General features: G+C 44.6%; 1 protein-coding gene across 1 annotated transcript in view; it reads right to left on the bottom strand.

Annotated features, from left to right (window-relative positions):
• ALK (ALK receptor tyrosine kinase) overlaps positions 1-14,271 on the bottom strand; it is a 694,610-nt gene that overhangs the window by 10,745 nt on the left and 669,594 nt on the right. Inside the window, exons 25-26 of the mRNA XM_021087669.1 lie at positions 11,843-11,935; positions 9,576-9,677 (exon numbers count right to left, since the gene is read on the bottom strand). Of these exons, the coding sequence (XP_020943328.1) occupies positions 9,576-9,677; positions 11,843-11,935 (195 nt within the window). The remainder of the gene's footprint in view (positions 1-9,575; positions 9,678-11,842; positions 11,936-14,271) is intronic.

The raw sequence follows: 14,271 nt of genomic DNA, 5'->3' as shown, positions 1-14,271 counted from the left end.
GCTTCATAGAATGTCTTTGGGAGTATTCCCTCCTCTTCACTCTTTTGGAAGAGTTTAAGAAGGATCAGTATAAATTCTTCTTCATACGTTTGGTAGAAATAACCTGGGAAGCCATCTGATCCTGGCCTTTTGTTTGTAGGAGTTTTAAAAATTATTATTACATATTCAATTTCACTACTAGTGATTGGTCTGTTCAAATTATGTATTTCTTCTTGATTCAATTTTGGTGGGTTGTGTATTTCTAGAAAGCTGTCCATTTCCTCGAGGTTGTCAAGTTTGTTGGCATATAATTGTTCATGGTATTCTCTTATGGTTCTTTGTATTTCAGTGTATCCATTGAGATGTCTCCTTTTTCATTTCTTATTTTGTTTATTTGGGGTTCTCTTTCTTTTCTTCTTGGTGAGCCTGGCCAGAGTTTTGTCAATTTTGTTAATCCTTTTAAAGAACCAGCTCTTGGTTTTATTGATTTTTTTATACTTTTTTTTTATCTCTGTTTTATTTAGTTCCTCCCTGATCTTTATGATTTCCTTCCTTCTGGTGACTCTAGGTTTTGTCATTCTTCTTTTTCTAATTCTTTTAAGTGATAGGTTAGTTTATTTTATTATTGCTATTTTGTCTTTTTAGGGCTGCACCTGCGGCACATGGAAGTTCCCAGGTTAGGTCGAATCAGAACTGCAGCTGCCAGCCTCTGCCACAGTCGCAGCAATGCGGGATGGGAGCCATGTCTTTGACCTACACCACAGCTCATGGCAACATCAGATCCTTAACACACTGAGCGAGGCCTGAGATCAAACAGGCATCTTCATGGATACTGGGTTTGCTAAACATTGAGCCATGATGGGAAGGCCTAGGTTAGATTTTCTTACTTGAGATTTTTCTTGTTTTGAGGAAGGCTTGTCTCTCTATGAATCTCCCTCTGAGAACTGCTTTTGTAGCAACTCATAGATTTTGTACAGTTATATTTTAATTGTCATTTGCCTCAAAGTACTTTTAAATTTCCTTTTTGATTTCCTCATTGATCCATTGGTTTTTATTTGCAGGTTTTTTAGACTCCACGTAGTTGGTTTTTTGCCTCATTTTTGCCCCCCTGTGGTTGATTTCTAGCTTCATGGTGTTGTGGTCAGAGAAGATGCTTGAAATAATTCCTATACTTTAAAATTTTTTGAAGTTAGTTTTCTGCCCTAGTATGTGGTCAGTCCCAGAGAATGTTCCATGTGCACTTGAAAAGAATATATATTATTTTTTAAATTTGCTTTTCTAAAAAAATTATCTTTTTGACCAAAAAAAGGCCTATCTTCATTTTTGTGTCTGGTTATAATTTTCTTCTCTTTCTCCCTTTGGTTGCAGTTTTCTAATGTTATTAAGTATTAACTCAAAAATTGTAGAAAACTATAGCTCCTCCATCTCCTAATAAAACACAAAGTACTTTTATTGACATCATTTAGGTGAAATTTCAAAGACTCTTGTGAGGAGAATTGGGCAAAGATATTTTCCATATTTTTCAGATGAGGCCAAAGCAGAGGTTATTATACAGCTAATCTAAGACAGACTGAAATACATGATTATTACCCTTGATTCCGCTACCCATAAATTGCCTGGCGCATCTATTACCCCTCTCTGGTGGTCTTTCTGTCCCCAGGGCAAAACAAATTAGGCAAAATCATGCATGAGAATGGCAGCATGGCTTAAAGAATTCCAGATATATATTTTCTGCCTGTCTAGATACGTAGATAGGGAGGGAGATAGACTGCAGTATACTTTGAGAGAACCACTATATAGACTGCAAGTTGATGTTTATTTTCCCTTGTTCAAGGGAGCAGGAAGTCATGTTGGTTATAGAACATTGATAATTTCAGGTAAGTAATGTTGTCAGATTTAGTAGATAACCAAGACACCCAGTAACATCTGAAATCCAGATAAGCAAGAAATATTTTTTTTAGGAGTTCCTGTCGTGGCTCAGTGGTTAACAAATCTGACTAGGAACCATGAGGTTGTGGGTTCAATTGCCTTGCTCAGTGGGTTGAGGAGCCGGTGTTGCCATGAGCTGTGGTGTAGGTCACAGACTTGGCTCAGATCCTGGGTTGCCGTGGCTCTGGAGCAGGCCCGCAGCTACAGCTCCAATTGGACCCCTAGCCTGGGAACCTCCATGTGCCATGAGTGCGGCCCCAGAAAAATACAAAAAGACAAAAACAAAACAAAACAACTACTTTTTTTTTTTAGTATAAGTATGTCCCAATACTGCATGGGATATACTTATACCAAAAAATATTCACTGTTCATCTGAAAATCCATTTTTAACTGGACAGTTTGTATTTTATGTAGCAACCCTACAGATAAGGTAAATCTGTATTTTGTTTGCCAGATGGTTCTTTAAACACCTATAGGCCAAGCATTCAAAATCAAATAAAAATAAATATTTAAAAAAAATCCAATTCTGTTTCTCCTGGTATTAAATGTGCTCTGCCTGAAGTTACAGAAATACCTTAAGTGATTGCTGGTATTATTTTAAAAATTTGAATCAATGAAGATAATATGATGAAAAAGTTTTCAAGTCAGAATTGTGCTATGTTTATCAGCTGTTTAAAACTAACCTTTATTTTCCTTTATTCATAACCTGAATATGGAAGATGGCAATTAGGGTATAGGGTGGGCCACACTTTTAGGAAAAATGGGAGCCAGAAGTTACTGTAATGTATTTAAATATCCAGCTGAGGCGTTCCCATCATGGTGCAGTGGAAACAAATCCAACTGGGAACCATGAGGTTTCTGGTTCGATCCTCGGCCTCGCTCAGTGGGTTAAGGATCCGGCCTTGCTGTGACCTCTGGTGTAGGTCACAGACTCGGCTTGGATCTGGCACTGCTGTGGCTGTGGTGTAGGCCTGTGGCTACAGCTCTGATTAGACCCCTAGGCTGGAACCTCCCTATGCTGCGGGTGCAGCCCTAAAAAGCAAAATAGTAATAATAATAATAATAATAATATCCAGTTGATTCCACTGTTTGTTTCAGTCCTCTGAGCCTTAGATTCATGTATCAGAAGCCCAATTAGCATCTCCACTGGTCTATTTTAATAAGCAACCCAGACTTGACATGTTCCAACAGAGGTCTTTCTGCACTTAAACTGTCTCCTCCTCTGTGCTTTCCAGCTCAGTGGTACCACCGTTCAGCTGTCTGCTCAAGCTGCAAGCCTAGGAGCTGTCCTTGCTCTGTCTTTCCCCCCACCTCCCATTCCACACCCAATTTTCAGTGGTCTTGGTAACTACTCTCAAGGCAGAGCTTGAAGCTGCCCACTGTTAATGTCCTCCATTGTCACCATGAGGTCTGGCCCCTCTCATCTCGTATCTAGAAATGAGCAGTATTCTCCTAACTAGCTTCCCGCCTTCACCTGCTCCAACTCCAGTCTATTTTCAATGGCAGCCAGCATGATTTTTTTTTTCTTTTTCTTTTTAGGGCCACACCTGTGGCATATGGAGGTTCCCAGGCTAGGGGTTGAATCAGAGCTGCAGCTGCCGGCCTAGACCACAGCCACAGAAATGTGGGATCTGAGCCGTGTCTGTGACCTATACCACAGCTCACGGCAACACCAGATCCTTAACCCACTGAACAAGGCCAGGGATCGAACCCGCATCCTCATGGATACAAGTTGGGTTACACTGAGCCACAATGGGAACTCCCAGAGTGATTTTTTAAAAAAGATTGTGTTATACTCTGGCTTCCAACCGTCAGGGGCATCCTGCTGTGCTCTGAATAAAATCCGTATCCCTAACGTGGGCCCCAAGGCCCTCCATGTCCGCCCCCTGCTGCCCTGTCCCTCTCAAGCACCACTGGCCCCTCTGTGCACCAGCTCCAGCTATGAAAACTTGTTTTCATTCCTTAAACAAGTGCCTTTTGTTGCCTCTTAGTGGCTTTTTACACTTGACGTTCCCTGGGCCTGGAAAGCTCCCCGATCTTTCCATGGTGTTCCTTTCTGCCATTCAGGTGCTGGAATGTTGCCTCCTCCAGGGAGCCTTCCCCCATCACCTGTGCTAAAAGAGCCACCCTCCTCGTCCCCAAGCCCAACACTCTTCATTCTCTTGCTTTTGTTTTGTTTTGTTTTGTAGCCCTTATCAGTATCTGAAGTCACATAATTTGTTTCTTTAAGCATTTTAAGGATGAAATAATCTAACCTTTAAAAAGGTAAAGTAAGGGAGTTCTGGTCGTGGCACTGCAGAAACAAATCCAACTTGTAACCATGAGGTTGCAGGTTCGATCTCTGGCCTCGCTAACGGGTTAAGGATCCGGTGTTGCTGTGAGCTGTGGTGTAGGTCACAGATGCGGCTCAGATCCTGCATTGGTGTGGCTGTGGTATAGGTTGGCAGCTGTAGCTCCTATCTGACCCCTAGCCTGGGAACCCATATGCAGTGGGTGTGACCCTAAAAAAAATAAAATAAATAAATAAAAGGGAAAGTAATATAATAGATACATATGTATCTAGATGTTAATAATTGGCATTATTTGTGTCAATTCTCCCTCTCTTTTTAAAGGAATAAAATATATACAGGAAAGCCTCCGCCTCTATCCCCTCCTCCTCCTTCCCTCCCCCCTCCAGGAGGTTAGCTTAGGATTTAGCCTTCCCACGTGTGTTTTCATGTTTCATAACATGTGAAAGCATAAACAATAGCCTCGGGGACCTACTTTTTGTATTATAAAATTCTACATTAATGATATCCCATCCTTTTCTGGAATTTGCCTTTTTCCCACTAAACACTGTTTCGAGATGAATCCACGGTGATACCTGTAGGTTTAGTGTGTTCTTTTACATTGTGGAATCATCTTCCATGATAGAAATAAGCCATAGTTTTATTTTTCCATCTTCCACTTGAGGGCTAGGCTGTTTTTGCTTTTTCTTTATGGTAACCCATGTTGCAAATAAACATCCTGCCCAAGTCAATTTGCATCAACCTCTCTCTGCTGTAGACACTTGGATTGCTGATGCTATGCATGTGTGAGAACAGTTAACTAATTACCGAAATTACTCTCTGTATCTGGAGAGGGTAGGTGGGTGGTACTCCGCCTTTGGTGCACTTGGAATCACCCGGAGGACCTGCTGAGACAGACTGCAGGGCACTATCCCTAGAGTTTCTTCTTCATCAGGCCTGAGGTAAGGGCTGAGGATTTGCCTAACAAGTTCCCAGGTGATGCTGATGCTGCTGATCCAAGGACCACCGTTGAGACCCACGGGGTTTGGGTAAGTGGCTTCAAACTGCAAAGGCTCTTGCTTATATTATCAAACATGGGTCTGATCACTGTGGCTCCGTCATCTTCCAATGCTATTTCAATGCAAGGTTTTCAGAATTTGGAGGACTTTTTCCATTGTCTTCTTGGTTTCCTGTGTTGCTGTTGAGAAATTCAATTCTGTTTGGATTCCCTATCTCTGATCATATTTTACTAGGATTTTATTTGTCTTCTTGGAAACTTGTAGCATCTTAACCACCCCTGATCTGAAATTTCATGATGATGTGCCCTTGTGTGGCTCTTCTTGTCCACAGTGCTTGGCACCTGTGAGAATGCTTTCATTCTGGAAACAGTGTCCTTCTGGGGAATCTTCTTGAATTATTTCTTTGCAATTTCTATTCCCTTCATTTCCTTGGTTCATTATTTCTGGGACTCCTGGTTGTCAGCTAATTGGGTCTAATGGTCTAATTCTTTTAATTGTCTTTTCTTTCTTATATATCCCATCCATTTATAGTTGTTTTATTTTCTAGAAGATTTGTTCAACTCTGTCTTCCAATTTTTCTATCTTCTATCATTAAAAAAACCCTTTATTTTCTTAAGAATAATTTCAGATTGCAAAGAAAGTATTAGGATAATTGGAGTTCCCACTGTGGTGCAGCAGAAACAAATCCGACTGGTATCCATGAGGATGTGGGTTCAATCCCTGGCCTCCTTTGGTGGGTTAAGAATCTGAGGTTGCCATGAGCTGTGGTGTAGATCGCAGATGCAGCTCGATCTGCCATTGCTGTGGCTGTGGCATGGGCTGGCAGCTATAGCTCCGATTCGACCCCTAGAGCCTGGGAACTTCCATACACCAGAAGTTCTGTACGCAGCCCTTAAAAGAGCAAAAAAAAAAAAAAGTAATGCAAAAAGTTCCCACATACCCCACACTCAGTTCCCTCTGTTTTTAGCATGCTACATTAGTGTGGTTCATTTTGTTACATTAGCATGACACTTGTTACAATTAATGAGCCAATATTAAAGCATTATTATTAACCAAAGCCCATAGTTGATTCAGATTTTCATAGTTTTTGCTGCATTTCCTTTTCCTGTTCCAGGACCCCATTAGAATAGCCCATTATATTTAGTTGTCATGTTTCCTTAGGCTACTCTTGACTTTGGCAACTTCTCAGACTTTCCTTGCTTTTGATGACCTTGACAGTTTTTTGAAGGATTTTGTAGAATGTCAAGTCAATTTGGGATTTGTCTACCTTTCTGATGATTAGACTGGCGTTATTGGGTTTTGGGAGAAAGACCGCAGAGGTTAACTGCCATTTCATCACATCATATCAAGGTAAATGCTATCAACATGATCCATCACTGCTGACGCTGACCTTGCTTGCCTGGCTGAGGGAGTGTTTGCCAAGTTTCTTTCTTCCCCCTGCTTCCCCGTCCCTGTGCTCTTTGAAAGGATGCTGCTGTGGACAGCACACACAGGCATCAGGGAACAAATGCTCCATCTCCTTGGGGGCTCTGTCGCCGTATTTTTATATCCAGGAACTTTGTCCCTAAAAACATTATTTTTAAATAATCTTTTGTCTTTAGATTATAGTTATAATAATTTTTTTTTTGGTCTTTTTGCCATTTCTTGGGCCGCTCCCGCGGCATATGGAGATTCCCAGGCTAGGGGTCTAATCAGAGCTGTAGTTGCCAGCCTACACCAGAGCCACAGCAATGTGGGATCCGAGTCGCATCTGCAACCTACACCACAGCTCACGGCAACGCCGGATCGTTAACCCACTGAGCAAGGGCAGGGACCGAACCCGCAACCTCATGGTTCCTAGTTGGATTCATTAACCACTGCACCACGACGGGAACTCCTATAGTCGCAATAATTTAACTTTCTGAGGATATTGTTTTTAAAAGTTCTCCTAAGCCTTCTGCATTCTTCTTCCTCTAAGTTCCTTGGTATACATTCGTTTAGGTTGGCATCTTTTCTCAAACATTTGTGGACTCTCAGTTGTCTGTTTACATCTTAAGATTAGGATGTGACAAAGATGATAGGAAGCTCTCTGGAGATGAGGCTTGTCAGCTGATGGGCACTTGGCTTGCCTCGTTCCCGAGGTGCATCTGTCTCCTGGCTGCTGTAACGAGCTGCCACCAACAACAGAAGTTTATCCTCTCACAGTTCTGAAGGCCAGATGTCTGAAGTCAGCATCGTGCGCTGAAAGCAAGGTGTGCACAGAGCCACGCTGCCTCCAGAGGCTCTAGGGGAGAACCCGGTCCTTGTCTCTTCTGGCTTCTGGGGGCTGCTGGAATTCCTTGACTTGTGGCCACATCTCTTCAACCTCCGCCTCTGTGTTCACACTGCCTCCTCCTCTGTGCGGGTCGGAGACCTCCCTCTCGTGAGGACCCCTGTGATGGCATTTAGGGTCCACCCAATAATCCAGGGTACCTGTCCCGCCTCAAGAGCCTCAACTTCATCACATCTGCCGATTCTCTTTCCTCAAAGGGAACAATGACAGGTTTCTGGGATGAGGGCCTGATACCTTCGGGTGGCCATTATTCAGCCGTCCGGCACTTGCAGTATCTGACGTTTTTCTCTTCATTGGTCAGTTTCTCCAGGGAAGAACCTTCTGATCTCCTCTTGCTCAGTGCCATGCTCTTGGCACTGAGGGGAGGGAGGGGCGTACACCTTTAAGTGGGTAGGTTTGAAAATATATCTCCCTGCTTGTAGCAGAGAAGTCACTCTCAGGGATGTCTGATGTCCCCAAGACCAGAAAGACCCTCTTCAGAGAGGGAACCCCCAGCCTTGTGTGATGGTCGGGGAGGGCCAGGGGTGAGGGAATGGACCAAAGGAAGACGCTACCTTTTAAACACACCTGTAACTCATTTTCCTCTCTGCTGCACCTCTGCACCTTGCATTCCTTTCCGGGGCTCCTGATCAGGCAGAATGAAGCAGGCTGCTTCCAGGTGGACCTAAAGATCAACTTTCTAGCCTCCAGGTAAGGGACCAATGTCCATAAACTTTCCAGTTTCCAAAATGTTGTCATTGTTGTTATCTTTGTTCTTGCGGATTTTTATGCAACTAAAAAGACTCCCATGGGGTTCCCGTCATGGCTCAGTGGTGATGAACCTAAGTATCCATCAGGATGCGGGTTCAATCCTTGGCCTCGCTCCGTGGGTTAAGAATCTGGCGTTGCTGTGGCTGTGGTGTAGGCCGGCATCTATAGCCCCAATTTGACCCCTAGCCTGTGGGTATGCTGTGGGTGTGGCCCTAAAAAGACAGAAAAAAAAAGATTCCCATGTTTGTGTCTAGGTGTGCATGTGTGTGTGTATTTGCGTATTTTGGGAGTGAGTACAGGTTCAATCTGCCATTTAAAATTATGCGTTGCTCTTACAGGAACTATCTAAAACAGTATGGAGAGTCCTCAAAAAATTAAAAATAGAACTACTTTAAGATCTAGCAACCCCACTTTGGGATATATATCCAAAGGAAATCCAGTATCTTGAAGAAATATCTGCATTCTCAAGGTCACTGCAGCATTGTTCACAGTAGCCAGCCAAGATATGGCAACAACCTAAATATCAATTGGTGAATAAATGGACAAAGAAAATGTGGTGTGCAGGTATACAAAGGAATATTATTCGGCCTTAAACAAGAAAGAAATTTGCCATTTGTAACAACAGGGATGAACATGGGGGCAGTATGCAAAGTGAAACAAGTCAGACACAGAAAGACGACCACTGCATGACCTCACTTACAAGCAGAATGACAGAGACGAGCAGAACAGGGTTTGCCGGAGCCAGGGGAGGGGGAGATGGGGAGATGCCGGACAAGGAGCACAAAGCCTCAGTTATGTGGGGTGACTGAGTTCTTGAGACCTAACAGACTCTGTTTCCCCAAAATAGGTTTAGCTATAGAAGGGGTCTCTCATCGCCACCATCACCACGGCACAGTTGTGCTAATAATTATCTTTTTCTCCTTTATTCTGTTAATGTGGAGAATTTTATTGTCCATTGTTTCTAATCTTAATGTATTTCTAGAATAAATCCATCTTTGTTATCATGCTAAAAAAATTTACACATGGCTCTCAATGCTTGGTCCCCCAGCCGGCAACCTGGGAACTTGTTAGAAATGCGACTTCTCAGGAACCCCAGACCTTCTGAATCCTGAGCTCTCAGGGTGGGTCCAGTGTCAGACCAGGCCTTTCTGGTGATTCTGATGCTCTGTTGAGACAGGCCAGCGTCAGAGAGCCCTGCTGTAGTGGCATGTGGGTTCTTCTCCTTTCACGTTTCCCCACAATGAGCGGGGAATTATCTGGCCCATCAGCTCTACCTTAAAGCCTCCGTGAGGCCAGGAGGAGGGTAGCAGAGAGACTCACCACGTGTCTGTTTTAGAAGTAAATATTCCCTCCATGAAGGCCTCCGGGGGCATCCATTTGACCGGCAGCATCGCACAGCCTCCCTTTCGGTAGTAGCTCGCTCTGCGGGGAGAAGAGAAACCAGACTTGGTTCCGGAGGCAGCTCTGAGTGCAGCTCTGCCAGGTGCCTTGAGAGAGTGGCAACAGCAAGGTCTACCCATTAATGGGCCAAAATTGACGAGGGGCTCTTGCGATTCCCGAGGAGGGCAGGGGGCACAGGTCATTTTACTAACTACCTTAGTGTCATTTCATAGGAGATAAAACAGCCTGCCGGAGGCATGAAAGAAAACATCTAGGCAATGACTAAAATACCCACTCGCAGACAGTTAAAGATTTCCCTGATGGGTTTTGTTTATTACGATGCACAGTGAATAACATTACTCCAGCCTTATAAGCACTGACATTCCTGATAATCCACAGGAAGGTGAGAGCCAAAACGGGAGAACTGAGAGCAGGGCTGGTGTCTTACTCTGGATCCTCCATGGCACTCACACGGCATCTAATTCAATACAGGCGCTCAAAGAATTCTCTAGGCAGCTGGTGGAAGCTGCCTCCCATGCATATGCACAGCCTCGAGGAGCAAGGAGGACTGGGCTGGAGCTGGCTTCGGAGGCATAAGGTTACCTACCAGTTTTTGTCAGTGATATCATCAATGCAACTCACTGATAAAAAACAAACAAACAAACGAATGCATCAACCCATACCTCCGAAGCCAGCTCCACCCCAGCCCCGTGTTTCTGCCGGGTATGTTAGGGGAGGCAGCTCCCCAGCCGCTGCCTAGATTAACTAATTACTTCAATTAACATGAACTTCGTATTCAGTATGTGGCAGGTCCTCTGCCATGTGCTGAGGACATAAATAAGTCATAGTCTCTCTCTTCCGAGGATACGGTTTAATGGAAAAACAGACATAATCAACTGCAGTAAGAACAACCCACATGATGACGTAGGCATGTACAAGCCTCGGGGACCAGTGAAGAGTGGATTTGTTCCACCCGAGGGGGGGTAAAGTATGGGAAAAATTTCACGAGGGGCACTGATGGCTCTTCCTCATACGTGGCACTGCATGGAGCCTGTGGGAATTGGGGGGCGGTGGGGAACTTAGGGTGGCAAAGACTGGAGTCGAGATCTGTCAGCGCTGTGGATGGAGAGGAAGGGCCCGATCCCCGAGGACTGAGCATCCGTCACGCTGCTACATTTGTGTCTTACACCACAGGCTCCCCCCTGGGTGCTCCCAGGCTGGGGAAGGGCGGGCGTGACACACGCTGAGACTCTGGGTAGTAAGAGACGGGGACGGGGACCACTAGCAGGGTAATGTGATGGATGCCACTGGTAGATGACGGTTGCTGAAGACTTTGCTAGCTCGTAATTTTCCGTGTGCAGCTACCCTGCTGATGTAGGATGCCATCAGCGTTCGAACCCCATGGAGACTGTTAGCGGTTCTCTGGGAAGCCTGGAGGGTCTCCCTTATTCTCCAAAAAGCAAAGGGTCTCCATGGCCATCCCGCCTCCCTCTCCCCCCCGGATTAGGAAAGTTGTGATTAGTGACCATGCGAGGGAGTGACTTGCTCAGCTCATGAAGTGAGTCACTGTTGTACATAATTAGATAAAGAAGAGACTGGGGGTTGGGAGGAGTGGGATAAAGCACAATAGAAGTGGTGTTTTGTTTTTTTTTTAAATTTAAACATTCATTTTATTTTATTTTTGATGTAGCCTTGAGAATATGATAGGGGAAAAGAAATGAAGCTGAGCTAAATACCAGTGGGCTTTGGACCCCAGTCCCAGGTCCCCTGGCAGGGAAAAGAAAAGCAGTGAGCTGGATCCAGCTTCCCGCATGTTCTAAGGCGCTCTTTCCAGGGGTGATGCAAGCCAGATATGTTAAGAATTCCTCCTGCGTATTGAGGAGAGGGGTTCAATAAGTTAAAGTTGACTTAGAAACTTTTTCCACATCATGCGTCCAGGCTATTCTGCGTCTCACAACAGGCTAGGATTAAAGAGTTGGAACCAGAAAGACAATTGAAGTATCCACTTAGGGTCAATTACTGCAGGCAGCATTATCCTAGGGTCACTCTTCAGGCGTGAGCAATAATTAAGGTTTGCCATGTCCTGTAAAGGAACTCAAGGACCTTTTAGGTGGCACGTGGACAGGGCACAAGCAGCTGCGTCCTGCTCTCTTGGGGCACCAAGTTGAGGAGGTGAGCTCCGATGGCTGAGGGCAGCCTGCACTCACCGGTAGATGTCGCGGGCCATCCCGAAGTCTCCAATCTTGGCCACTCTGCCAGGGCCTGGACAGGTCAAGAGGCAGTTCCTGGCAGCAATGTCCCTGGGGAGAAGACAGGGAGAAAGTGCATTTCCTCATCGTATTCCTGAGAAGATACATGTGTCCTGGTCACCACAAGGATTTCCACCTCCGATCTGAAGTTCAAAGAGGTTCCCCTTCTGCCTCATAGTTCCCTTCCTGTGTTATACTTCAGTATGAAGGAAAGAGCTCTAGCAATTCTAGGTCTCAGCACTAACAGGGAAATGGAAAAGGATTAGGGGAGATGATTGAAAATATTTAGTGGGATAATAATAATGAAAATAACTCTAATGGGAACTAGAAAATTGATTGGCCTGTTAGTATGTGCTTAAGCCTTGTTCCAAACGCTGCCTACCTAATTCTCACCACAACTCTGTGAGACACAAGGGGCTATTATTATCCTTATTTTATTAAAAAACTTAAACTAACACAAGACAATAGAGGCACATAAGAAATGCGTCTGGCCCTGGGCTTTTGCTTGGTACAGACTCCTGGGTGGTTTCTGCCGGGTGGTTCTGGAACAGCAAGATTTCCATGATCAGATTCAAGTAGGTCAAGGTATTCCTAAATATTTCCAGTTTTGGGTTTTTTGTTTGTTTGTTTTCGTTTTTGGCCATCCCAACGCATCTCGCATTCTTGGGCCAGGGATCAGATCCGAGCTGCAATTGTGACCTACACCGCAGCTGCAGCAATGCTGGATCCTAAACCCACTGTGCTGGGCTGGGGATCGAACCTGTGTCCCAGGGCTGCAGAGATGCTGCCCTTCCTATTTCGCCACAGCAAGATCTCCTCTAGTTTTAATTTTCAATAAGTCTTTATGGTCTTTATACCTACGATTTTATTTACAGCCTTTGCTGAGTAAGCTGTGAGCATCATTCTATGTGGCTGAAGAATCACTTCTTTCTAGCTGTTGTCTTTTCTTCTGAGTTGTTATACTCCAGATGGCCCAGTCTCCTGTAGCATGCCTGTAAGGCTGATCAGAAGCTTTCCAAGACGCATCAGCTTCTACTCACTGACTGCTAACCCATTCTTGACATGCATGTGGGAATTAAGGATGCAGCTACAGGAGTCTGGAATGAGTTTCTAATAATATTAAAGTCCTGGAAAGAAAAAAAAAGTACTTCTTGGGGGGGATAGGTGGTGTTTTCATATTTTCAACTGGTTTCACAAAGGACCTGGTCTTTGGCTGAGAAAGAAGGACATGAAAAATAAACAACTGTATAGCATTAAAAAAATAGGATCTGGATAGGGAATCCTGGCTCTGGACACCAGAACAACGGGTCAGGGTGGGAGATGGATGCTGTTAATGCCGCTGCCCTGATCCAGGAGGTTTAAGTTGAATTTTGAGGAGCGACGGTGCATAAGATGCCCTAATAAAACCATAAAAGCATTACATATATGACATTAAGAAGAAGAAAAATAGTAGGATATATAGCCATTGCTTCTCAAGAGAAATATAGTGAAGTAGACCAGGAACAATATTTATGGCTCCAGAACGGTCTTTCCGCCGATGTGCACGGAATGGTTGCTTAGAAAAGTGATCTTGAATTTAATGGCAAGGAAGTAAATGTAATATCATAGAACACACCAAGAATTGGTAAAATGACACATTTTTCTTGAAGCGGCAATAAACCATGTCCAAAGGAAACAGAGCTAATAGAAAAATGGGCGCGTGTGGGTCTGGTGAGGGAGTCCCTCTCAGCATTCAGGAAGTGTGCTGATGCTGGGGAGGGGAGGCTATTGAGGGACACCTGTTGTGGGCCACAGTCCTCCAAGCCGGTCAGAAGGTGTGAAAAATGTGTTCCTAAAGCCAATTAGCCCACAAGCAAAGCTTTGCTGGAGATGGACCCTTTCTGCTAATCGTCGCCTTTTACTTCTTTTTTTTTTTTGTCTTTTTGCTATTTCTTGGGCCACTCCCGCAGCATATGGAGGTTCCCAGGTTAGGGGTGGAATCGGAGCTGTAGCCACTAGCCTACGCCAGAGCCACAGGAACACAGGATCCGAGCCACATCTGTGACCTACACCACAGCTCACGGCAACACTGGATCGTTAACCCACTGAGCAAGGGCAGGGACTGAACCCGAAACCTCATGGTTCCTAGTCGGATTCGTTAACCACTGTGCCACGACGGGAACTCCGCCTTTTACTTCTTAAGCAGACCATCTGGCACATTCATTTCCCGAAAAAGAGAAAAGGAGCAACAAACTATTACTTGGGATCTTATTCTGACCTTCAGTAACTATTTACAGACACAGAAGTGATAGGAATCTTAAGAGAATGTGCTCCTGTTCCCCTACTATCTGCCATAACAGAGCACTGGATGTAGGCAAAGGCGTATCATGCCTTCTAGGAGAGCGGAT

Source organism: Sus scrofa, chromosome 3, assembly GCF_000003025.6.
Source record: "Sus scrofa isolate TJ Tabasco breed Duroc chromosome 3, Sscrofa11.1, whole genome shotgun sequence".
In the NCBI taxonomy this organism is placed as follows: domain Eukaryota; kingdom Metazoa; phylum Chordata; class Mammalia; order Artiodactyla; family Suidae; genus Sus; species Sus scrofa.
This window is presented reverse-complemented; position numbering and strand designations above follow the sequence as displayed.